The sequence below is a fragment of the Schistocerca piceifrons genome, chromosome 3 (genome assembly GCF_021461385.2).
Source record: "Schistocerca piceifrons isolate TAMUIC-IGC-003096 chromosome 3, iqSchPice1.1, whole genome shotgun sequence".
Classification (NCBI taxonomy): domain Eukaryota; kingdom Metazoa; phylum Arthropoda; class Insecta; order Orthoptera; family Acrididae; genus Schistocerca; species Schistocerca piceifrons.
Genome location: NC_060140.1, coordinates 680,096,976 through 680,124,713, shown reverse-complemented (window position 1 = coordinate 680,124,713; position 27,738 = coordinate 680,096,976). Strand labels below are relative to the sequence as shown.

General features: G+C 37.9%; 1 protein-coding gene across 1 annotated transcript in view; it reads right to left on the bottom strand.

Moving 5' to 3' along the window:
• The window catches only part of LOC124788959 (cationic amino acid transporter 3-like), a 102,750-nt gene extending 82,854 nt beyond the window's left edge, over nt 1–19,896 (bottom strand). The window contains exon 1 of the mRNA XM_047256248.1: nt 19,665–19,896. Within this exon, the coding sequence (XP_047112204.1) occupies nt 19,665–19,896 (232 nt within the window). The remainder of the gene's footprint in view (nt 1–19,664) is intronic.
• Nucleotides 19,897–27,738: the final 7,842 nt, after the last annotated feature.

Sequence of the window (27,738 nt, the reverse complement as noted above, 5' to 3'; positions counted from 1 at the left end):
ATCCACTGATTAGTCCATGTTTAAAATCAATGACTGATCCAATTGCTGTTACTGCTCTTCTACTGGAAGTATAACACTTTCTGTTCCCTTTCATATTGGTGGGTCCACCTATTGTGACACCTAATGGTCAATATTTAATAATAATTCCAATCCCAAAGAAAGTAGGCGTTGACAGATGTGAAAATTACCAAACTGTCAGTTTAATAAGTCATGGATGCAAAATACTAACGCGAATTCTGTACAGACGAATGGAAAAACTGGTAGAAGCTGACCTCGGGGAAGATCAGTTTGGATTCTGTAGAAATATGGGAACATGTGAGGCAATACTGACTCTACGACTTATCTTAGAAGCTAGATTAAGAAAAGGCAAACCTACGTTTCTAGCATTTGTAGACATGGAGAAAGCTTTTGACAATGTTGACCGGAATAATCTCTTTCAAATTCTGAAGGTGGCAGGGGTAAAATACAGGGAGCGAAAGGCTATTTACAATTTGTACAGAAACCAGATGGCAGTTATAAGAGTCAAGGGACATGAAAGGCAAGCAGTGGTGGGGAAGGGAGTGAGACAGGGTTGTAGCCTCTCCCCGATGTTATTCAATCTGTATATTGAGCAAGCAGTAAAGGAAACGAGAAAAATTAGGAGTAGGTATTAAAATCCATGGAGAAGAAATAAAAACTTAAAGGTTCGCCGATGACATTGTAGTTCTGTCAGAGACAGCAAAGGACTTGGAAGAGCAGTTGAATGGAATTGACAGTGTCTTGAAAGGAGGGTATAAGATGAACATCAACAAAAGCAAAACGAGGATAATGGAATGTAGTCTAATTAAGTCGGGTGATGCTGGGGATATTAGATTAGGAAATGAGACACTTAAAGTCGTAATGGAGTTTTGCTATTTGGGGAGCAAAGTAACTGATGATGGTCGAAGCAGTGAGGATATGAAATGTAGACTGGCAATGGCAAGAAAAGCGTTTCTGAAGAAGAGAAATTTGTTAACATCGAGTATAGATTTAAATGTCAGGAAGTCGTTTCTGAAAGTATTTGTATGGAGTGTAGCCATGTATGGAAGTGAAACATGGACGATAAATAGTTTGGACAAGAAGAGAATAGAAGCCTTTGAAATGTGGTGCTACAGAATAATGCTGAAGATTAGATGGGTAGATCACGTAACTAATGAGGAAGTATTGAAAAGGATTGGGGAGAAGAGGAGTTTGTGGCACAACTTGACAAGAAGAATGGATAGGTTGGTAGGACATGTTCTGAGGCATCAAGGGATCACCAATTTAGTACAGGAGGGCAGCGTGGAGGGTAAAAATCGTAGAGGGAGACCAAGAGATGAATACACTAAGCAGATTCTGAAGGATGTAGGCTGCAGTACGTATTGGGAGATGAAGAAGCTTGCACAGGATAGAGTAGCATGGAGAGCTGCATCAAACCAGTCTCAGGACTGAAGACCACAACAACAACAACAATGGTCAATTCTGAATTACATATGCTTTTGATCAGATAGTGCATATGGAAAGAAAAATGGATAATATTCATGTTATCTTAAAAAATAGTACTGTCTTGATGATACTGTCATCACAGACTGCTTCCTAGCAGAGTGCTGATTCCATGTAGTTATTTGAATTTAAAAGTATAAGATTGTAGGACTAATTGCAAAAATTGAAAAAAAGTAATTTCTTTTTCAAAATAAGGTAGAATACTGACTTCATATTGTTGTTAATATGTATTTAACACTAGCAAAAGAAAAACAGAAGCGCCCAGAAAGCTCCAAAATCAAAAACCCAAACTCAGATTCTGTCAGTTTGTGGTGACAAACTATTATGGTAATTCTTACTAAACCTGTCTAGAATCCTAAGTCCTCTGTATTCACATGCTTGCAAACTGGAGTCTGAGTGGAAAGCAAAGTGTGATAATAAAGATGCCAAATGTATGATGCTGTCATAAAAAGTTTTGTGTCATTATGACCCAGTATTGCCATTAGTTTTAGCCTGTGATGCTGCTGACTCATACATGGGTGCATGTCTTTGACCTGTCTTTCGTTATGGGCTGAAAGACCACTAATGTTTGTCAGTTCCATCTGGAGCAAAGCAGAAAAGAATTATTGTACCTCACATAAGGAGACTAGAGCCATTGTAAGGAGTGTAACGCAGAAAGATTTGTACATAAGAGGGTGTCATTTTACAGTGATAACATATCATGAAGCACTCAGCTATAATTTCAGTTCCAAAGCTTCATTGACTTCCACTTGTGATAGGAAACAGCAAAATTGGTCTGCCTTTTCATCTCAGTATGGCTATAATATGAAATATCATGAAACTAATGAAAACTGTAATGCTGACTGTTTATCAAAATTGTCATTACCTGAACAAATTGAACCTAACGATACTGCTGTATATTTTAAATTTCCTCATACCTGGCAGTGCCTGTGACAAAGCAAGCTGGGATATTTTTACTTCCCCTCTTCTTTTGCCATCTGCCTCTTTAAATTCGTTTTTCATTTCTGAACTAATTACCATTAACATAGGTGAGTATAATCTGTATTTTCATAACAAAGAAAGGTTGGCTCTCAGTTTTAAAGAATATAACACCAGATCTAATTTTGTGCTTAGTTTTATGTATGTGATTGATTTTCTGATTTATTTTCACTATTCCTAGTTAGTATCTTTTGTTACAGGGTGGAAACAGTAACTGTTTCACAACTTAAATTCTATTGTCGATATATAAACAAATAGAAATTCTGTACTAATTACAAACAATTGGAAGACAAAATACTAGTAATCTTAAAGCATCTATTTAGCTCTATTTGTAAACATGTTAGCAAAGCCAACCCATAATTAATTCCAAAGCAATTAACAGTTTTGTCCAAAGTATTGTTTGCATACTTATATTTGTTAATTTCATCATTTAAACACATAACTCGGCCTAACTCTTGCAGCAGAAGAAACTGTTAAAAAGGCACAATTTTTTGATGTATTCAGTTAATTTAATGAGTTAAGTTTTAATCATAATTTCTGTAAATTTAACTTTGAACAATGTGTAGTTTCAGTACCTATTATTGTGATGATATATAAGGGCTCCATTTTTGTTCACTAGGCAGTCAGTCCACAGCCGAGTTTCAGACGAGAAACCTGTGTTGTTTAGAACGACAACAATGCATCAACTTAAAAGTGTAATAAGTGTTACATAATTAGGCCATGTGTTAAAACAGTGACAGTGTCTGCTTCATGAGTACCCTTCTATTCTTCAAGAACCGTGAAATTTGTGGTTACATTTTTTACTGCTCGTAAATGTTCAACAAGAAACTATTGTAGCAGTATGTGGATGTTCACCTGCTAACTATTAATGAGGCTTATGGGAAGTTAGAACAACAGTGCACTGGCCATATGTATCTGTGTATTATTGGGAGGTTGTGAAAAAGTGAAAGTAAAAGACTGTGAAATATAACTGTGCGTCTGTCGGCTACATCATTTACAGTAGACAGTACTGTACGTCCATCCCCTTTTTTTCAGTCAGTATGTCAAAACTGAGGACAATCAACAAAGAATAAAAGTAGATGAACCACTACAGTCCCTATTACAGTTAAAGAAATTTCCAAAGAGACTGTCAGAGATAAAATATTATCTGTTGTACTGAATTGTGTCAAAATTGATTTTGAGGAATTTTCCAGTACCATGTATGTGAGTGTAGTAGATGCCCACAGTAAGTAGTAAGAAGTAATCAAGATATCCTCTGCCATCACTTCTGCTCTATTGGATGCATTAACCTGTTTGTTTCTCAATTTTGTCTGCCCAAAGTTGATCATACACTTGTAGTGATGAAGTGCAACATCAGATTTAAGAAGTACTAACTGAAATATCAAAAGAAATAAGCAATACATAAATTGATAGATGCAGATATTGTGCCAGAATTCAAGCATGCAACAAAGGAATCAGACAGCAAAGAAAGCAGCTGGGATGCTATAAAGTCAAATATAACAAATGCAACTGCAGATGTATTAGGAATAAAGAAGTAAGAATGTAGGAAGCCTTGAATGATCTCAGTAATATTGTAGCTTATTGACAAAAAGAACAGACTAAAAGAAAAGAGGCCTGATCAGTACAAAACAATTAAAAACAAGGTAACAACATTTTGCCATTTAGAGAAAGAAAAGTGTCTGGAAAAAATTAGAAAAGAAACAGATGATGATTGTAAATGTGGGAAAGAGGATGAAGCTTATTGCAATATTAAATTGTTGCAGCACAGGCACAGAACCAAGAATAACATAGTGAGGGAAAAACTGGAATGCTGCTGTTTGACATAGAAACTGTGAGTGATGGATGGAAATAGTCTACTAAAGACGAAAAAGCAACCAACGAAAGTAATAAGGGACCACTGTTAATGAGTTCTTCCTTGCACTTAATAGATTAAAATCACATAAAGCAATGAGCAAAGATGAGTTCTCTGCAGAGCTCCTACAAAAAGTAGAGATAACATCAAAAGTAAATTTTTTACTGTGCTATCTAAATGTTATGAAGAGGTCATCATACCACTGATTTCACAAGTAGTAGAACTATTGCTTTACCCAAGGGGGCAAATGCAGAGGACTGCACAAATTATTGTAGAACACCAGCCCTTCTGTCACAGGTATAAAAATATTATTGTCAGTAATTACAGAGCAGGCTACAACGTAAATAAATTGGAACTTAAGCAAAGAGCATTTTAGTTTCAGATCAGGAATGGAATGATGGAAGCAATAGTAGCACAAGGTGAAATTTTGGATAGATGACTATAAGTAAACAGAAAAACACATGTAGTATTTATGGACTGAAAAAAGGCATTTTATATGGTTGATGGGAAGTTATTAGATAAAGAAATGTGCAAAAGAGGACATGCCTGGAAGGACAGGCAATTAAATTTGAATATATAACTTTAAGCATATTAATGGTAGCAAAAAAGAAGCAAAAATTGGAAGAGAAGTGAGAGAGGAGTGCTGTTTGCCACCTTACCTATTTAATATGTTCATCAAGGAGGCAATAACAACAAAGAAAAAAAAAAGATTGGAATCAAAATTAATGGTATGTATAATCACTGCATCAGATGTGCTGATAAAATTGCACTAGTGATTAACTCAGAGAAGGAAATAAATAAAATGCTTATGATCTGAAATCAAGTGGTAACAAAGCCAAAAATAAAGAACAAGATGACAAAAGTCATGTTTATAGGCAAGAAAGGAAGAAAGGAGGAGGATATAAGACTAACATACAACTAGGTACTGAGCAGCTTGAGAAAGCAACTGAATTTTGCTATCTCAATAGCAATGTGTGGGAAAATAACAAATGTTTCAATGAAATCAAGAGAAGAATAGCACTGGGGAAGAGTGTCATCCAAAATAAGAGGAACCTTCTGCTGAATAAGCGCACCACCTTCCACACTAAGAAGTGGTTTGTAAAGACATATTTATGGATTGCCCCAACATGTGGATGTGAAACCTAGACATTGGCAAAACAAGAGAAAGCTCACCTTGAAGCTATGGAAATGTGGAGTGTTCTTGCCACTTGCCTGCCTAACTTTATGTTATTTCAGCATTTATTTTCAATAACAACTCTTTACCTTCATTCCACTATATTTTTCTATATTTTTTATTGTTTTCTTTCCAACCTGTCTATCCTTCCCCCAAACACTTTTCTATGATGTACTGTGCACTTAGATTTCTTCTCTTATTGACTCTGTACAATGTTTTTTCAGTAAAGCCCATCTTACTTACTGCCATATCTTACACCTTTAAGTTCTCAGGTTTTCAAATGTCATCTGGTGCAGGTACCAACAATCAGTCTTTCATTCTCATCCCATCCAGTAAGTCTCCTCTGACCCTGGGTTCTGGGAAACTCTTCCATAGCTCTCCCCATTTCCTCAAACTCACACCTCAAGCACACATGACCGGCAGCTCCAGTGGGAGCTGCTGGAGTTGACAGTCATGTGTGCATGAGGTGTGCTTACTTGTATGAATGTATGTTGTGTGTTTCTCTTTTTTGTGATGAAAGCTGTGGCCAAAAGCTTCATGTAAATGTCTTTTACCTGTAACTGTGTCTGTCTGCAGCTTAACATGCCATCTTTACAGTAAGTAGCAATCTATTTTTCAACTTATTTTCTAAATCAGACTCAATCCACTTATTTGCCACACTTCTTATTCCTAATATTTCTACATTGTCCAGTTACACTAATCTGACCTTTGCCTATGTTTGATGTCAACGTGCAGTAACCATTCACAGTCAGCAGGTGGAAGCACTAGCAGTGGAGGGCATATAAAGCTTGTCAGGGAGTACAGCTGTTGTGGTAATGCAGAAATGGAATGACGTCCAAAAGGACATGATAATTGGCTTTTGGGCCAAGGATGGAAGCATTTCCATAACTGCTAAGTCTGCAAACTGTTTGCGTGTCACCATGGTTAAAGTGTACTTTGCATGGCCAAACAGCACTATCCAAAATTCATGCCAAGGCAGCTGTGTACACCACAGGCCACAGATGACACTGGTGAAGGATGACTACAGAGATGTGTATGTGCAGACAGCAGCACAACTGACTATCCAGGTGAACCAAGGTGCTATCAACAGAGTCCCCTCAATGACTGTTCAGTGAACATTGTTGCATATGGGCTTCTGCAGCAGGCCCATTGGCAAAGAAGCTGAAATTTGCACACCAACACCACAATTGGATGTCCACTGAATGGTGATACGTGGCCTTTTCAGATGAATCACATTTTATGCTCTGTCAGACAGATGGCCATTGGAATGTACAGCATGAAATGTCTAAAATCAAACCCCCTACAACAATCATTGGATGGGTCCAGGTCAGAGGAGGGAGCGCTATGGTCTGTGGAATGTTTTTGTGGCATTCACTGGGTGATCCACAATGGATCAACACAATTATGCATCTAACCCTGGGTCCATGTCTACTCTACATGGAGTTTGTTTTTCCTTGGCATGATGGAATCTACCAACAGGATAATGTAACATGTCCACAGTTTTTCAGTGTACGTGTGTGGTTTGAAGAGTACCAGGATAATTTTACCAAACTCCCTTGGCCATCAAACTCTCTGGAATTTAACCCAATCAAGAATCTGTGGGACCATCTCAGTTGGCTGTTCTCGCCATGGACCCCAACTGAGAAACCTAGTGCAGCTGGTGACCACACTGGAGCCACCATGGCTCCACATTCCTGTCAGTACCTTCCAGAACCTCATGACTCTCTTCCTGCATGTCTCACAGTGGCCTGATATGCAAAAGGTGGTTATTCAGGCTTTTAACAGATGGTCAAATTAATGTGACTGGAGAGTGTAGTTTATGTAATAGGATTCTGTGGTCAACAGTGTCAAAAGAGATCCAATAAGATGCTAGTTACCTTCCCAACTTTATCCATTGTTTCAAGAATAACTTCTGTAAAATGTGCAACAGCAGACTCTGTACCCCTTTTGGGCTTGCAACTAATTGCTCATTGTGAAGGATGTTATGTTTATTCAGATAGTTCATTAATTTGTTATTATTATTGTTCTTAATATTTTAGAATTGGAAGAAAGTACTGAAATTGATCTGTGATTCACCTCACCTTCCTTGAGTATAGGTAGGTAGTAGCCCTACTTTAGCTTGTTTCAGATATTTGGGAAAGCAGCCAGATTTGAATGATAAATTAATTATTTCTGTTAATGGGACTTTTAAGTTTTTTGTGCATTCTTCAAGAATGCAAACTGGAATTTCATCTAGATCTGCAGAATTTTTAATTTTTTAATTGATGTACTAGATGTGTAACCTCTATCTCAGGTTTTGGCAGGAGCACCAATGTGTTTGCTGGCTAGTCCCTAATGGGTAAAACAGCAGTATCTCGAAATTACTGCTGTAATTTCTAGCAGTGCTGTTGAAGTATCCATTCACATAGTTCGCTAATTCATTTCAACAGCTTATTTGTACATCTTTCTTTTTAATTTGTGAGTTCAGGTGCTTTTCTCCAATACTTGTTGTCTCCCCCATGATAATGTTCCATCTTGCTTCTGTTTTCTGGCTTCAGCAATACTGTATTGTTTGTGACTGCTTTCTTTCAGCTAGGAGTGCCTGTCTGTAAACTGTCCCATATTTTTTTGCAAATTTTCAAGAAAGCTGGGTAATTTCATTTATTTTTTATGGATGCCAAATACCTAAATAGTATCAGAATATTTACTGATACCTTTTGCCACACATAGAGTGCTGAAGATAGTGTGATGGTATGGGGAGTCATTGAATACACAACACAACCAAATCTGGTTCACACAGTTGGTAATTCTGTATGGTGTTGTCTGAAGAACCAGATCCCACAGCAAAGTTGGTACCTCATGATGGAAACACAAGTAAGGACAGTCTCTGCCTGATGCAGCAAAAAATTAGACACATCAATGAAGACACGCCTCAAGAGATTCCTTATGACACTGCTGCTGTAAAATTACTTATATGATAGCATAGTGCCACTCAGCCCAGTCTACAATCATCGCCTTACTTGAGATTCAGCAATGTGAGTTGTGTTAGAAGTTGGAATTGTATCAGTTTATCACCAATTGAACATTGAGATGAGACTATCATTCTGTATTGTGTCAAGTGGTGAAATATAGTTCAGCGACAGTAACAAATACACATGACATTTCTGTGGATCTGGATTGTTTCCAAATTAAGTATTTCATATTGTTCAAGTTTTAATAAAGTGATCTAATATTTTGAGTATTTTGTAGTATTCACCTGACCTCCTCCAGAAGTAAATGTAGGCTCATGAATGCCTTAAGTGTTTTATTTTTGACTGCCACTACAATTTGCAAAGTAGGTGTTATATTCCTGATGCTTCTGCACCCTATCTTCAAGGTCTCTGAGACATTAGCTTTCAGCTTGATAATTCCTGACCACATGTGGCCTATGTTGTCTGGACCTACTTCAACACAGAGAGTGTTTGACTACTGCCTCATCCAGCAAGTTCTCTAGAACTGACCAATATTGAAAACATCAGGTCATGGGTTACTGAAAGACTGGCACACCAGCACATGCCATCCATTATCATTGTTGAAATGTGCTGCAGAGCTGAAGTAGCATGGAATGCTGTCCCCAGATCTATCACCCAGGCTCAGTTTGACTCATTGCCCAGTCTGCTTAGAGCCATCATTGCCAACAGAGGTTACGGCTCTGTGTTTTAAATTATGCACCATACTTACTCCAAAATCACCTAAAAATTTAGTCGAGCATTCATCCTACAATACTGTACATGCACAGTAAGATAAAATTTTCTTTTTGTAATTCTTTACAATGTTGCACTCTAATGGCCAGTTGTATATTTGGTGACTTAATTGAATTCCTTTACCGATTTTGTCAGATCCTGGCCAGTATTTCCTGATTACATTGCTGGATGTATGATGTGCACTTAACACAATTATGCTTTCTATCTACGCTTTCTATCTGTTGGTATCCTGACAATGCAGACTAAGAAGGAATGTACTGCTTGTGCTTGGAATTCTGCTTATGAATGTGATGACTTTTGCACAACCTTATTGGAGCCTTAGCAATGTCAGTGTCCTAGGTACCCAGTGTCTCCACCAAACCATGTCATGAACAATCTAGAATCAGGTAAAAGTTATGAAAGCAGGATCAGCAAAACGAAATGACACTTTAAAATAAATTTCTATTTCTTTGACATACACATGAAATTACACACAGAGCTGAACTGCCAGCATCCCCAGACAGCATGCATGGCTGTTGATCCCCCTGTTAGCTGTGCAACTTGTTAATCCTGCAGTGGTTGCGTGGATTACATATGTAATCCACATGTGGAAATTCAAATAAATTTGGAAGTCCAGAAGCAACAATGCTTCGAGCTTCTGTGTACTTTAAGATGGATTGTTGGTGGACCACCTCAATGTCGTGCGAGAGCTGGTCACATGTGGTTGCCTCACAGGACCTCGTCAAAGTTGGCAGTCTACCACTGTGGTCCATGGGGCCTGTTATGTAAGTATTTTCGAAAAACAGTTTTTTCCTTAGTCTACTTTTTCCACTTATTTGTTGGAATATGTATTACATCTATTCATTATTGTTTTACAATGTATAAATATTTGAAATAATAGTAGAATTTCATAGAATTTTACGTAAATTGTGGATCAGAGGCAAAAAGCTCAGATTCTGGCATGGCTGAAGGAGACTGAAGATGAGAAAGATGTTCCAGCCTCAAGTTCTAATGATGAAAATGATATTCTGGAAGAGCAGGACCATCAATCTGAGTCTGAGCAAGAGGGAGAAGTACCAAGTGAGGTAACTGATAACAGTCCTGACTTTTCATGTGATGAACCATCCCAGAGAAGCAGACGGGTTGATTTTTATACTTGTGTAGATGACACAATCTGGTCAAAGACTACTCCTCTCAATATAGGATGAACTAAAGCTTGTAACATTGTATATGTTCCTCCTGGTCTTAAAGGAGCTGCGCAACAGGAAACTATTATCGAAGTTTGCATTTCCCTTTTATTTGGACGATAATATCATTTATCTTATAACCAAATACACTAACATAAAAATAGACCACATCAAGAATAATTTTTCTAGAGAGAGAGAGAGAGATGTTAAACAGATACATCTGAAATAAAGGGACTTATTGGGATTCTTTTGACAAGTGGCATGCTGAAAATAAGTTGATCGAGCACAAGCCAAAAGTTTGACCACATAAAACATACTGGAATTGATGCAATTTATTTGACTATGTCTGAGCAAAGATTTAAATTTCTTTTGAGGACTTTGCGATTTGAAGATATTAATGATCACAAAGTGAGTGCAAAAATTGACAAACTGGCACCAGTACATGAAATATTTGATCTGTTCCTTGTAAACTTTCAATAGTACTTTGTTCCGAGTGCTGAAATGACTTTGGGAGAACAACATTTGGAATTCAAGGGACACTGTCCATTTAGCCAGTACATTCCCAGCAAGACCATAAAACTTGGAGAGAAGGTATTTGCACTTGTGGATGCTCACAACCCCTATACTTTCAACTTGGAAATACATGCTGGCAAACAACCAGAAGGGCCATATCACTTGAGTAACAAAAGAAGCAATGTGATAATAAGAGTCATACTCCTGTGTTCAGGAGAAACATCAATATAACAATGGACAATTGGTTCTCTTCACTTCATGTTGCCAAGCAGCCCAGGGAATTTTGTGTGGCCAAAGGAAATCCAATTAATTCATCAAAATTTGGCTTCCACCCTCCCCTGCACATTGGTTTCTTACATGCCAAAACCTAACAAAGTAGTGATTTTTATGTCAACAATGCCCGATGATGCAAAAATTGATGCCAACACAGGATCTAAGCAGAAACCAGATATAATAACTCATTACAACTGTACAAAGAATGGTGTGGATCTAGTTGATAAGATGTGTATGCTTTATGACGCAACTGTACAAAGAATGGTGTGGATCTAGTTGATAAGATGTGTATGCTTTATGACGTATCCAGAAATTCAAGAACATGGCCTCTTACTGTATTTTATGATTTGCTGAACCTTAGAGCCCTCAATGCATTTTGCATTTATGCAGCAAACCAAAACTACACTGTTATCCAATGTCAAGATTTTCTTATTGACCTGTCTTTGTCTTGGGTGAAACCTTTGTCTCAGTGGAGATTAGACAAAAAATGTTGCCAAGAAGTCTGTCCTTCAAAATAAAGGACTTTTTTGGCATTCCTCTCATAGAAAGTCAGCCAGCAACTTTAGGAATGCACAGAGTAGTTCTGTGGGTCACTGCTATGACTGCAAAGATCAAGAAATAGAAGTACAATAAAAGTGTGTAACATGTGAAAAAATTTGTTTGCCCCAATAATTCCAAGATCATCTGTATTTCTTGTTCAGAAAATCATGATTGGAATTTTTTTAAAACAATTATGTGTTTTTTGAAAGTAAATCAAAGCCAATGATGCTATTTTCCTTAAAATTATGATTTGCTGTGAAAAGTTTGTTGTTTTTTCAAATATGAGGTCATATGTATACGCTTTGTTGATAGGTTTTAATGAACATTACTATGGGTAACACATTAAAACATTCAATAAAAATATTTGAAATTTCAGTGGCCTCAGTTTTTAGTTAAGAGAATGGCATATATATGTAATCCATGCGACCACTTACATTTCTTTTTAGAGCACGAGCACTGCAGGGTTAAGGTTGGGTGACTTGTGTTCTTAAACAATGTAGATAGATGTGATGTACATGCAACTGCAATGGAGAGATGTATATGGAGATGACAGAAAAACCTGTGATTCCTGAAGGGGGGCAGCAGCTTTTCCATTAGGTTCAAAATTCTTTAGCTGCAGGGGAAACAGTCTGGATGATTGAGTGACCTGGCCTTGTAGCATTAACCATTATTTTGGTACAGTCAACGGATGAAAGCAAAGGAAAATTACAAATGAAATTTTTTCTGGACAGCACTATTGTATGGTTTAATGATCATCTTGTGTAATATATTCTGTGGGTAAAGCTGTTCGTCATTAAAATCTCAGAATGTGGTTGTCATTCAACATTGGCATTCTACAGGTCATAGTATGGAATGTAAGTAGGTTAGTGAATTTAAATATTAAAATAGATAAGTTGAAGTTAGATACGGTGGGAATTAGTGAAGTGCAGTGATGGAAAGACCATGAGTTTTGGTCAGGTAAGTTTTGGGTTATAAACACAAAATCAAATAGGATTAATGCAGGACTATGTCTAATAATGAATAAAATAGGAACAGAACAGCACAGTGGATAATTTATTGCAGCAAAAATAGATAAAAATCCAGCAACCACAACAGCAAAACAAGTCTATGTTCTCTATATACAAAGAAATTTAAACAATACATCATTATATGAAAGAAATTGTTCACCTAGCCAAGGGAAACAGCAATTAAATTATTGATTTCTCCATATGATGATTCCACAACTGATTGTTTAATTAATAAGAAACTGTTCCAGTTGCTGTATAGGACTTTATGTAGTCCACAACCAATTCCAGGATTTATATTTTGCCAGTTTTCAAGAATATGTATTATGCAATAAATTAAACAGTCTTAAGACATTCTATGCCTCATAATATCATTGGGTATGTAACATTTTAAATCCACCTGACTTGTATTTTTATCATTTGGATGTGATTATCTACAGAATAATACAACTTTTATATTCCATCTGTACTCATACATATGTAAATCTAGTTTTTTCATCCTCTAATACCTATAATATTTATGGCAGTTTTTAGAACCACTTGAAAAGGGCATAATATAAATGCAGAAAATGGTAGTGAATTATATAAAGTTCTTCACAGCAAATGGAGCAGCTTTTTCTTAAATAATAAATGTGATTGTGATGGGAGAATGAACTGTAGAAAAAGGCAGAGAAGGGAAAATATTAGAAGAAAATGGACTGTGGGGAAAGAATTGAAAGGGAAAGCAGACTGGTAGAATTCTGCACAGAGCATAATTTAATCATTGCTAAAACTCGATTTAAGAATCAAGAAAGAGTCTTGTGTGTGTGGAAGAACCCTGGGGACACAAGAAAGGTTCAGATAGATTTTATAATTGTAGGACAGCGAATTCAAAATGAAATTTTAAACTGCAAAACCATAATTGATTTGTTATGAACAGTAGATTAAAACTGAAGATATTGCAAAAAGTAGGAAACTGAGGAGATGGGACCTGAACAAATTGAAAGAACCAGAGACTGTACAGAATTTCAAACAGAGCATTAGGCAATGACTCACTGAAACAGGGCAAAGGAATACAACAAAAGATGAATGGTTAGGTTTGTGAGAGAAATGATGACTGCAGCAGAGGATCAAATAGGCAGGATGACAAGGCCCAGTAAAAATCCTTGGATAACATGGGATATTGAATTTAACTGGTAAATGAATCATGCAAAAGGGAATACAGATGTCTATAAACGGCTCAGCGGGCTTGGTTAGAGGAAAAATGCATGGCTGTCAAAGCAAGCATAACTGAGGATTAATGCCACCTACTAAAGGGATCTTTGGAGGGAAGAGAAGCAGCTATATGAATACAGGAAGCTCCAGTGCCAAGCCAGTAATAAGCAGAGAAGGGAAAGCTGAAACGTCAAATCACTTTACAGAAGGCTTCACAAGGGAAACTAATTCAAGGACAATATTACAGAAAGAGATGAGGAAGCAGATGAAGATGAAGTTGAGAGATGATATTGTGAGAAGAATTTGACAGAGAATTGAAAGACCTAAGTAGAGACAAAGCCCCTGGAGTTGACCACAGTCCCCCAAAGTTATCAAGATCCTTGGGAAACCCAGCCACAAAAAACTGTTCCACTTGGTGCATGAGATGCATGTGGCAGACAAAATGCCCTCAAACTTTATGAAAAATTTAATAATTTCATTTCCACACAAAGCAAGTGCTGAGAGGTGTGAAAATTACCAAACTATCAATTTAACAAATAAGGGTTGCAAAATACTGACACAAATGACCTGCAGAAAGGAAAATCTCATATAGAAGTGAGAAAAATATCTGGAAATATCACTCTGCAATCCAGTTCCAAAACCTTTCCAACAGCAAACCTGACATTGAATCCTGCCTTGAACAGTTCTCACCATGATCCCAACTTGATGCACCACAACTACCTCAAAATTAACACTTCCAAGCCTTCCAAGAATTCTTCACATCCAGCACTGCTTCACAACCCTTCCTCAGGTCCCTAAAACATGACCCTAAACTGTCGTCCACAGAACTTCAGGCTCCACATTCCCTAAAAGCTGATGACTGCATCATCATCCTCCCAGCAGACAAAAGATCTACCACTGTGTTACTTGACTGACAGGAATATGTTAGTGAAGGTCTACACCAGCTGTCTGACACCTCTACATAAAGCATATGCCATCATGATCCTACCCCTGTGATTCAAACTGACCTGCAGTCCCTCCTAAAAACCTCAGGACTCTCACTTGGACTTACACTTAAACTCAAAGAACTTCTTACCCTACCAGAACTATGCACCTCTACCTTTTACCTTCTTCCTAACATCTACAAACCCAGCCATCCTGGTCATCTTATAGTTGTTGGCTTCAAAGCACCCACCGAACATATATCTTCCTTAGTTGATCAATATCTTCTTCCTAAGATCCACAAACCCATTCATCCTGGCCATCCTATAGTCATTGGCTTCAAAGCACCCATTGAATTTATATTTTCCTTAGTTGATCAATACCTCCTGTATTACAGATCCCAATTATTTCCTAGATCATCTGAAATCTGTGGCTGTCCCACTTCCACCAAACACCTTGCATGTCACCATTGATGCCATCTCCCTGTGTACCAACATCCCCCATGTGCATGGTCTGTCTGCTGCTGAACGTTTCCTCAGTCAGCACCCACCTGATTCCAAACCTATGGCATCCTTCCTGCTCAACTCAATCAACTTTACACTTATCAACAATTACTTCACCTTTGAAGGGCAGACATACAAACAGATCAGGGGTACAGCAATGGGAACCAGGATGGCTCCTTCCTATGTCAGCCTTTTCATGTGTGACTTGGAGCGGGCTTTCCTGGGATCCATAAGCTTCAGTCCCTGGTCTGGTCTAGATACAATGATGACATCTTTACCATAAGGACTCATGGGAAGGCATTTGAAGAAAAGCTTCAGTCCCTGCTTTGGATGCAGTCTTTACATCAATACACCACCTTGCTCACCTCAGCCTTCACTGGACATAATTACCACAGCAGCATAGTTCAAAAGCAGGTTTCCTGTGCCATCACTTCCAATCCTGGCACTGCTGATCCCTCCAAAAAACAACTTTGGAGCACATCACTTGTCACTCAGTATTATCCAGTTCCTGAATGTATTAATAGCTGCTTTGACAAGGCCATGACTTCCTAAAATCATGCCCTGAAATGAGATCCATTGTGTATGAGATTCAACCCACCACACTTATAGAATAGTTTTTCATCACCCTTCCTTGTCCAACCCTGTTCTCCTTCTGCACCCATCTCCCTACCCTATGGCTCCTACCCCTGTGACTGTCCTTGCTGCAAGACTTGCCCTATGCATCCTCATACCACCACCTATATCAACCTTGTGACTGGCAAAACATATACTACCAAAGGGAGAGTCACCTGTGAAATGACAAATGTCATACACCAGCTGTTATGTAAACACTGTTTGCCATTTTACACTGGCACGACTACCATGCAGTTATCAGTTAGGATGAATGGGCATAGACACAGGGGTGTATACTAGCATCACACAATACCCTGTTGCAGAACATGCTCTGCAACATGACAGTCATGACCTTGATGCCTTTTCACCACATGCAACATCTGGATTCTTCCCCCAGACACCAGTGTCTCAGAACACCACTGATCTGGCCTTAATTTACATTAAATCCTTCTGTCTCAGTATTTCTCCACAGTAACTACTCCTTTCTTCATTCCATTTTAGTTTTAAACATCTTTCATTTTTTGACCTGTCTATTTTTCACCATCCACCCCTCCCACCACTGTTACAAACACTGTAATTAGCTTTTCACTCTTACTTATTCGTGTGCGATGTTTCAGCAGTGTCTCACATATTATCCTATCTTCCACTTTTAAGCTCTCAGATAAATGAATAAATGATCAAAGAGGAGACAGGAACAGAGTTTAATGTAGGATGAGTTCAGGAGTGGTGGGATGAAATGATGTGTTGGACGACAAGTTCATATCTGTGCAATTGTGAAGGAATGGTGTTGCATGGGAGGATGCATATGGTTCGTGTGATGTATGTAGCAGGTGCTATGTCCCTACAGTTATGCTGAAGCCCTGAAATGAGATCATCCCTCCACAATATCCTCCCTATGCCACCCAAAGTGGTATTTCATCATTCTCTTAATGTCCTCAACATCTTCGTCAGACCCTACAACATTCCAACCACTTTCCCAACTTAAAAGATCCTACAACTGTTACCGACTGTGCTGCAAAACCTGCCCCATGCATCCCTCCACTACCACCTCCTCTAGCCCCACCCCTGATAAAACTTATACCATTCAAGGCAAGGCCGTAAGTGAAATATCAAAACAACATATCATTTATCAGCCGACATGCATTCATTGCAAGCCATTCTACATTGGTATGGCAACCTCCAAACTGTTGAGCACATGAATGGGGACAAACGAATTGTCCACATGGGGGATGCCCAATATTCAGTGGAGGAACACAGATGGAACTTGTGCTACAACAAATCCTTCCATCCACCCCCCACCCCATGACTCAACCTACATTAACCTCTGCTCTTGTCTACTCTTTGATCGTTTACTTATTTATTTTATTTTTGTACCCTTTTCTCCTCTCTCCACACATGTGTGTAGTATATAGATATAGGTGCGCATGTATATGCTCTCTCTCTCTCTCTCTCTCTGTGTGTGTGTGTGTGTGTGTGTGTGTGTGTGTGTGTGTGTGTGTGTGTTTCAATCCGCCCCCAATTCCGCTTTCATTATTTACTTTGTGTTTCATTATCTTTCTCTTCTTACTTAATATTATTCATCTCATATACACATATCAGACTATCTTCTTTGCTTCAAAGCTTGCATACTACTTACAATAAATTATCTTTGACTTCATTTTAAGCCTTTTACTCAATCTTTGCTTACCTTCCCCACATTGCCTCATAACATAGGTTGTGAGTGACCTGCATCCACTTTCGCTTCTTTTGCCGTTTTTCCCTCCCTCCTCTCCCTCCCATGATGAAGAAACAAGTTTCTAAATGCTACATCTATACTCTGAAACCCCCTAGAGGTGCATGACAGAGGGTACAACCCATTGTACCAGTTATTAGGGTTTCTTCCTTTTACATTAACATATGGAGCATAGAAAGAATGATTGTTTGAATGCCTCTGTGTGTGTGGTATCTAATCTTATCCTCACAATCCCTATGTAAGCAATACATAGGTGGTTGTAGTACATCCTTAGAGCAGTCATTTGAAGCCAGTTCTAGAAACTTTGTTAAAAGACTTTCTCAGGATAGTCTATGTCTGCTTGAAGAGTCTGCAATTCAGTTCCTTTGGTATCTCTGTGACACTCATCCACAGATTAAACAAACCTGTGACCATCTGTGCTGCTCTTCTCTGTGTATGTTCAATATCCCCAGTTACTTCTATCCAATATGGATACCATACATTTGAAAGCTATTCAATCCATACATTGAATAATGTATGAAGGAAACCAAGGAGAAATTTGGAGAAGGAATCAAGGTCAGGAGGAAGAAATAAGAACTTCAGTCTCTGCTGATGACATTTTTGTTTGTCAGAGATGGCATAAGATTTGTAAGAATAGTTGAACAGAATGGATAGTATCTTGAATATAGACTATAGCATGAACATCAATAAAAATAAAACAAGGACAATGGAATGAAGTCAAATTAAATTGTGTGATGCTAAGGGATTTCATTAGGAAAAGAGATACTAAAAGCAGTGGATCAGATTTGTTATTTGGGCAGCAGTATTATTAATTAAGGCTGAAGTATAAGGGATATGAAATGTAGACTGGAAATAGCGAGAAAAACATTTATGAGAAAGAGGCATAAATTTAAATGTTAGGAAGTCTTTCCTTAAAGCATTTGTCTGAAGTGTAGCCTTATACAGAAGTGAAACAGGGACTATAAATAGTTCAGACTAGAAGGGAATAGGATAAATCTAATGATTATATTTGTAGATTGGTCAATTAATGTGGAGGTATTGTATCAAATTGGGAAATATGGCAAAACTTGATGAAAAGAAGGAAACAATTAATAGGACTCATCCTGAGGCATCAAGGAATTATCTATTTGACAATGAAGGTAAGCTGTGAAAGGGGGTAGGGTGGTGCAGGGATGAAGATAAAAAAAGTTATTCCCAAGATCTTCCAGTAATCACAAATGTTATTTGAGAATTAATTGTAAGAGACAGAAGTCAAACCAATGAGCCACCTGTTGCCAAGCAGCAACTGTAGTTGCTACACCATGGAACCTGTTTGTGAACAACTGAAGTCTCTCATTCATGATGGGATTTTTGGAGCGTGATGTGTGAATGAATACTTCCTGATATATTCCCAATTTTGTACCACATAGGGGAGTAAGGTACATTGAAAAATGCTTCAGACGCAACATTTATTACACTCAATAGTTTTCAAAGTCTTCTAGATCATTATGCACAGTGAGAAATTCATTAAGATTTTACATCTATTGTCCCAGAAGAAGTGTAAACTTCTGTAAGTTCTTCATAAACAACCAGTAGCAATTGGATAGGAGGAAATTTGATACTCACCATATAGTGGAGATGCTGAGTCACAGAGAGGCACAACAAAAAGATTCTCACAATTAAAGCTTTCAGCCATGGGCCTTCATCAACAATAGACACACGTAAGTGTGCACACACACACACACACACACACACACACACACACACACACACACACAGACACAGACACAGACACACACACACACACACACACAAATGCAACTCAAACACACAACTGCAGTCTCAGGCAACTGAAACCACATTGCTTATAATCTATATTTGGTTTCAGTCCACATCTGTTAAAGTTCTTTTTAATGAAATATAGATTAATTATGAGTTGCCTGTGTATTCATAAAATCATGGAATCAATTTTTAGTATAATGGTAATTTTTTTTTAATTACCTGCCAACAATGATGCTACAGCTGCAATGAAAAATGAGATTGCTATCGCTGGACCAGCTTCATTTCTTGACACAGATCCAGACACGACATATGCACCAAGGCCAAGTGTGCTGCCAGCACCCAGTGCAATGAGATCAAAAAGTGTAAGTACTCTTGCTAGACTACTCTGAGAAATATTAGTGTCATCAAACTGCTTTTTTTTAGTCATTTTCTTCACTAAAGATGGAAACATCTTGAAACCTGCCAGAAATAAGTAAAACATAAATTCATAACTGTAACTAATACATCACACAGAAATATTGTTGTTCATATAGTCATTATTTTTCTTGACTCACTCAAATCTTTTCATGGATTAATAATATTTGTCTATGACTAACAGAAAATTACAGAGCCAGTACACATTCAATTTTAATTATTTATAATGATGTACAAGTTACAGGGCTAGCTTATGTAGTCCAGTCCATTTATTTTTACCAGGATCATGATAAAGGACTAGTGAGAGTTGGGTTTAGTTGTGACACAAGACAATTTTCCATTAGGACATGTGGAATTTTGTTGCAACAGAAAATTATTTTCATTTATGTAAAATGCAATGACACATTTTTATGCATATTCACCATGCAAATGACTCATTTCAATAATAACCAAATGATAGAGGAATATTGTAACTATAATACAAAGGATGTAATTTGAGAACTATTGAACTTGCCTAGAAACACAATTTATTTACACTTTGATTACAGTTATGAGCAACATCAAAATAAACAAATGTTCACAATATTAAGATATAAAATAATTTGCAAATAACCATTGTATCCTTTTCCAAGGCCTTGTATTTTGCTGTGACAATTTTTATAAACACAGAAAGATTTCAGAAAACTAATAACCGTCAAAAATTTTATTTAGCTATTTATTCACTTCAGACCACATGCTTCTGCAGAGACCTGTGACCATCTTTAGCACTGAATGGTAATACATTCGTCTTGGTCACCAACATAATTTTTTATTTACCATTTCATTATGTGTTTTAGGATAACACCATCATCCAGTAAGTGGTACTTTATAAATATACAATATAGGACAGATGTGTTTCTCTGCTTCATCGCATTGCTACTATCTTGTCTTATATTGTATGTTTTGTACCACAGATCTCATGATGGTTATCCTGAAATGTGTAATGAGATGATAAATAAAAAATTATATTGGTGATCAAACAACTATATTATAATATAATCATCAGAAATTAAAAAATAAAATATAAATCATTCTTCAAAAAGCATAGTCTCTATACACTATTCAAATACAGAGCAGTACATGAAAATATAGACACTCTTTGATAGTTAATATCTTTCAAACAAATTGACATATGATTGCAGTTTTGTATGGTAGTGGAGTCCATTGTTTTCTCAGCAGATCTTGGTGCACGTTTTCCAGCAGATGGGAGTGCAGCAATGAGTGACATAAGACTTGCATTTGAGCAATACAAGGCCGTATTAAATGAAGTATGAAAATATGATGGAGGTACAACAGCAACAGCAGTTTGCGGAACTCAGCCACCAACATACACAACAATTTATCATATTCGGATTAAATTTGAAACTGATGGTACTGCTCAGTATGTGCACAAAGAAAGGTCTGGGCAACAGAAAACATCAACAAGTTAACCCCCCAGTGCTGCTCTGTTGCAACATTTCACAACGTCATTTCAAAAATCTGTGAAGCAGGGTAAGCCAATCATGTGTACAGTGAATTCTGAAGGCTTTAAAGTGGAAAGAGTGCTTTCCAAGATCACTGCAAATAGTTTAAAGGCTTGCTTCATGAGGATGAAAGATTTGCGGTGACAGTTATCTGGTCTGATGAGGCACAATTCAGACTAAATGGTACTGCAAAGTACCATAACGGCATGTACTGGGTTCCTGAAAATCCTCACATTCATGTGGGGAAACATGTTAATCTACTGGGTATTAAAGTGTGGTGTAGTCTTCATCACGCAGTTTGATGGGCCCATTCTTCCTTCAAGGTAACATAAATGATGAGGTGTATCTTCTTATGCTGCAAACATCAATTTTACGTGCCATATGAGAGATGTCTGGAAATAAAAGATTTTACCTACAACAAGACAGTACTCTGTCTCCCTACCACAGAGATGTCAGAACCTACTTGGATGAAAAGCTACCTGGATAATGGATAGGTCAAAGAGGAGCTATTGAGTACCCACCATGGTCTCCAGACCACACAGTTCTTGACTTCTATGTATGGGGGAACTTGAAAAATGGAGTTTATAAAAGGACACCAGCTACACTGAACATGCTACGAGAAACCATCAAGGCATCCTGTGTGGCTATCACACCAGCAACACTGCAGACATCGTTTAGTCAACAGATCGCAGCATCAACATTGTTTGGCTGCTAATGGGAGACACTTTGAACGCAGAATGTATAAAATAACCTTGCCTCCTCCCCCTTCTCCCCCCTCCCCCCCACCCCATCTACTGAATATGAAAACATTGATGCTACAACAACTGTTTCTGATATGATGAAAGAGTAGATGTTCTATCAAATATTGTACTGAGTCAGTAAATGCACACATGCAAGGATAGTACTCACATGATTGAAAAAGGTCAGGTTCCATGTTATGCCCATCAAAGGGGCAAATGGAGCTGAACTGACTGCACTGTCATCCTTTCCTAGTGGTGTCAATGGATGCAGTATGGAGGGAAACAACTCTACTGTATTTATTTGCCCTACAACAACTGTATCTGATTTGATGAAAGAGTAGATGGTTCAATTGGTGCTGAGCACCATGGGACTTAACTTCTGTGGCCATCAGTCCCCTAGAACTTAGAACTACTTAAACCTAACTAACCTAAGGACATCACACACATCCATGTCCGAGGCAGGATTCGAACCTGCGACCATAGCGGTCGCGCGGTTCCAGACTGTAGTTGCCTAGAACCGCTCGGCCACCCCGGCCGGCTAGTAGATGTCTATCAAATATTGTACTGGGCCAGTAAAAGCACACATGCAAGGATAGTACTCACATGATTGAAAAAGGTCAGGTTCCATGTTATGCACATTGAAGGGGCAAATAGAGATGGACTGACTGCAGTGTCATCCTTTCCTAGTGGTGTCGATGGATGCAGTATGGAGGGAAATGACTCTGCTTTATTTATTTGACATCATATTATGATACTGGAGGAGGGTGGTAAGCCTTCCCACAGATTCGACCAACATAGTGGAAGTGAGGTAATAGATGTGTATCAGTTTTGGAGTCATTGGGGTCAAGGAAATTGTAACATTTTCATAGTACTGGTGGAAGTGAAATGGACTGAGATCTAATAATATTATGAAAAGTAAAGACTGCTAGTCACCACATAAGAAGGTGTTGAGTTGCACACAGGAACAATGAAAAGACTGGCGAACATTGAAGCTTTTGGCCAAAAGGCAATTTTTGGGAATAGAAAACACATACACATTCACAAAAGCACAACTCACATGCACACATGCCTCTCCATGACTGAATGCCTGCTCAGTGTGGTGATTAGCAGTCTACCCGTTTCATAATATTGATGTTATCCCAGCTTGTACTTTGCAGTTTTGAAAGATTGAAGTTTGATAATCTGTTGACAATGAAGTCAACAGAGATGGTGCACAAGTTTGGATTGGACAAGAATGGGAGAGGAAAATGGTAGTGATACTGTAGACAATCCCAACATCGACGTTCATGTTGAGAGATTTAGGAAACCCCACAAACTGGCATCCATACATACCAAGTTTCAATGTCACTGTTAGAAAAAAGTACCTGTCCCAACTTTTACAGATCTCTATGCCCTATTGTGCTCCAGTGGTAACAATAGTTACATATTCATATTATAGGCACTGATTTTTTTTTATTGTGTGCGCTTCATCCAAAATGCATAGAAAATAATAACTCTATGTTACTTTTTATATTTGAGAAATAAAACAAAAATGCATAATTGAAGGTGTGTTGGGACATTATGTGGTAATAGGTCAAAGTAACACCAAACATTATATCTTAAGATAATGACCAACCCTTTTATGATTCTCTCTATGACCAATGGTAAGACAGAAGTGTTGCTAGAGGAAGAACTAAAGGATCCTGAAATTGCTATCCAACACAATGTGGTCATAGCTGTTTAGACCTGTAGTTTCAGTTAATAATAATGTTCACATTAAACATTTTTGAAAATATTCAAAGCAGGAAACACACATTGGTGTAGCTGCACAAATACTTAGTATGACCTACTAGATAGAAACAGCAGCTGAGTAGTGTAAAAGAAAAAGCAGTATCTTTTTTCAAAGCACCTGCTTTGTTACTAGTACACAATATCCTGATTTGTAAAGAATGTAAAAGTAACCACATAAATAACAGTGTGAGTAGATTAGCACTAATTTAATTTATTTTTAATATCATTTACACAAATAGCAATGGCTGCTTCTGCCTGTTAAGGTACAATTTTAATTGTTGCTCATCCCTGAAGGATCTCTTTCATGGTGGAATTTACAGAAAACAAGGCATGTATTAATAAAATTATTACGATAACAAAATATGAGACAGATTTGCTGGCCAGTAAGCCTACTTACATACAGAAGGGCCAGAAAATCTGTCTCACAACTTATTTGTTTTCTCAACTGTGTTTTCTTCTTATATAATTACATTGATAAGACTTCAGCATGTGGGATCATTGCTTCAGGGTGTTGATTTTTCATTTTACACTATTTGTCCTCACAAAACTGGGTGTTCCATCTAAATAATTTCAGTTGCTGTAATTCTTATCTACCATACTTTGAGATGAGAGAACAACTGGTTCTGAAATCTAGTCTTTTTATCATCTTTCATTTGTGTATATCTGCTGCTATCACTGGGTACTAGTTCTTTCAGCCATCAGATGAGTTCAGTTTAGAGCTCCTTATCTTTTCTGTCCAACAGAATATATAACATAAATTCTTGCTACTGCATTATCTACTTCAGCTTTATAGTTGTTTGATTTATTGGTAGTTTTAATTGGCCTCAATAAAGACATAGACTTCATCAAACAATAGTGCTGTCAACAGTGGACAGTAAAGCCTTCAATGCTGTGTTTAAAATACATAAGACTCAAGTAATGCTTAATATCTGGATAGTTTTGGACAAAGGACAAGATGGATGTCTTTGGTCCATTCATATGCCTTACACTCATATCAATTTGCCGTAAGCAAACTATTATGTCTTTATTGCATGTGTAGCAATTTACAAAGGCCTATGTGTTTGCATGTAATTGACTTATATATGAGTTTGGTGACAATATTACACCTTCACTAACTCACATTATTCCACACATTTAAGAAATTGCTTGTGTAAAGTAGACAAGAAATACAATAGTTTGCTAACATTTTATGGTAAGTAATGCCCATGACTGCAGAAAGAAAAGTAATGGAAGATAATTAGGGTGAACATTATATGAAATAAAATGAGATAAAATGCTTTTAATAATAACTTACAAAAATCTTTAGGTCACTTACCTGTAGCTGCTAATGAATAGGGCTCAAATATGTTGCACACTTGATGTGAAATCACAAACTAACCAGACACTGTAATGAATACGTTTAGTAGTTAAATGAATTAGTTTATCTGACCAATTGTTATCTTTCAGTGATAGCAATGATAGCTACACAACATTAAACATTATCTCTTCTCATCTTGATGCAACTTGCCTGAAGTAGCACACATTTTATCAGTAGCAAACAGAATTGTTGAAGTATGTGATACCTTGAGAGGGAGATATTTCTTCGGAGCTCATCTATTGCAGTAGCTGTTAACTCATGTGGCCCCTTGTTGGTCTGAAAAGGAATTTATTATTCATTGTTCAGATTTGTATCAGAAAAATATTATAGCATGAGAATTTCATCAAGAGTATAGGAAAGTTACAGAATTAATTATCTTTCTTAAAACAGTTAATAGAAAGCAGACTATAAAAATCTGCAAAGAATTAGTGCAGGTTACAGGAAGTCTGGGCTTCAGTGCTATATGTCAAATATTCATAGTTTGCAATATGTGTTCACTGAATTGGTTATTTGTTTCCTAGTTAACACTAACATGCATTGGGTTAACAAGTGATTGGAACATGTTCATTTTGAATTTGCTACAGTAATGAAAGTTTGTAGCACAAACTTATTAAGAATCATTTCTGGTTGCCCTACAATATGAATTAGGAAGTTTTCACAAACCGATATTACCCTCCCAACCTGGAACAGAAACCAATCTCCCATGCCTTATCTATAAATCACCAACCTTTTTCAAAAGTCCCACCACCATCTGGCCACAAAGGAGAGCATCCTTTGTGACTCATTACCACCCAATACTGGAGCAACTGAAATACATTCTGTGCCAGGGTTTCGATTACCTGTCATCATACCCTGAAAAGAGGAATATCATACCACCTATCCTCCCCACCCCCATCACAGCGGTATTACATTGCCCACCGAACCTAAACAACATCCTCATCCATACCTTCTCCACCCATCCTCCCAACAACTTGACTCATGGCTCATATCCCTGCAATAGACCTAAATGCAATACCTATCCCATACATCCTCTTACCACCACCTATCCAATACATCCTCCCACCACCACCTACTCCAGTCCTGTCACAAGCATCAGCTATCTCATCAAAGGCAGGGCATCACTTATCCCATCAAAGGCTGGGCTGCATGTGAAATCACCTATGAGAACTGCAAGCTAAACTGCAACCACTGTCATTCTACATGGGGATGACAACCAACACGCAGTTTGTCCATGTGAATGGCCACCAACTGACTGTGGCCAATAGACAGCTGGACCATCCAGTTGCTGAACATGCTGCCCAACACAATGTTCTCTACTTCAATGACAGCTCCACAGTCTGTGCCACCTGGATCCTTCCTACCAACACCAGCTTTTCTGAACTGTGCAGGTGGAATACTCCCAGCAATATATCCCATGTTTCTGTAACCCTCCTTGCCTCAAACTTCCTTAGGCCCTGCCCTTTGCCTACCTATCCCATTCCCTGCTCCCACTCTAGCACAGCACAGCCTTCTGTCTGTTCCACCAATGCACCCACACACTTTTTGCCTCTTCCTCTTTTGCACTTCTCTTCTTTCGCACTACCTCCCCCTCCTCCGTCAAACCTCCTGCCTGCACCTAACTGCACTACACTGCCCCTGTACGCTCCCACAAGCAGCACTTCCCTGACACCAACCCCTACCTTACTATCACTCCCCCTCCCTGACCCAGTGTCCTCTTTGCTCTCACCACACACAGTGATTCTCCCATCATGCACAGTTACTCATATTCTGGCCTCAGTGGCGAGAGACAGTGATCACATGTATGTGTGTCTGAGTTGTGCTTGTGTGAATGGATGTGTGTTGTCTACTTTAGAGGAAGTCCTTTTGGCCAAAAGCTCACACTTTTAATAGTCTTTTTGTTATGTCTGAGTAGCAATCTATCCTTTTCCTAATCTTCTCATTATTCCATCCTGAATCATCTATTGTGGAATTCTGTTGTTTATTTTGGAAGTCTGATTGAATTTGATGTCTTACACGATCTTATGGAATCTGAGGCTGATATTCTTGAAACAGGTGTATAATTTGATGGGAAATGCTGGGAAATAACTGACATTTCTGTAATATCATAATTTTTATGTTTTCTGTCATTCCTTAGTTGTGTTCATACACCTGGAGTTGTTGTATGTCTATGCAGCTACAGGAAAATATAGAGAAATAGAAATGATGCACCACAAGGGATTATGCTTACTGGTCACAAACTGATTGTCACACAGGTATTGATGGAAGTTGCAAAACTGCCATTAGAACATGTAATGCTGGAGAGCAGTTTCACCACGCAGCTGGCTAGCATAGTAAACCGAGGCAAGTTCATACTAGGGTATAAAGTCTGCAAATTTCATTCTGTGTTCTTAGTTGGATAATAACTATGCCTTGCTGGGCTAAAGGAACCCAGCTGGAATAATTGGCAAATCACTTGACATTTGAATAGAAGCAATGCCACTATTTGGTGATGTTGGCAAGATAATGAACCA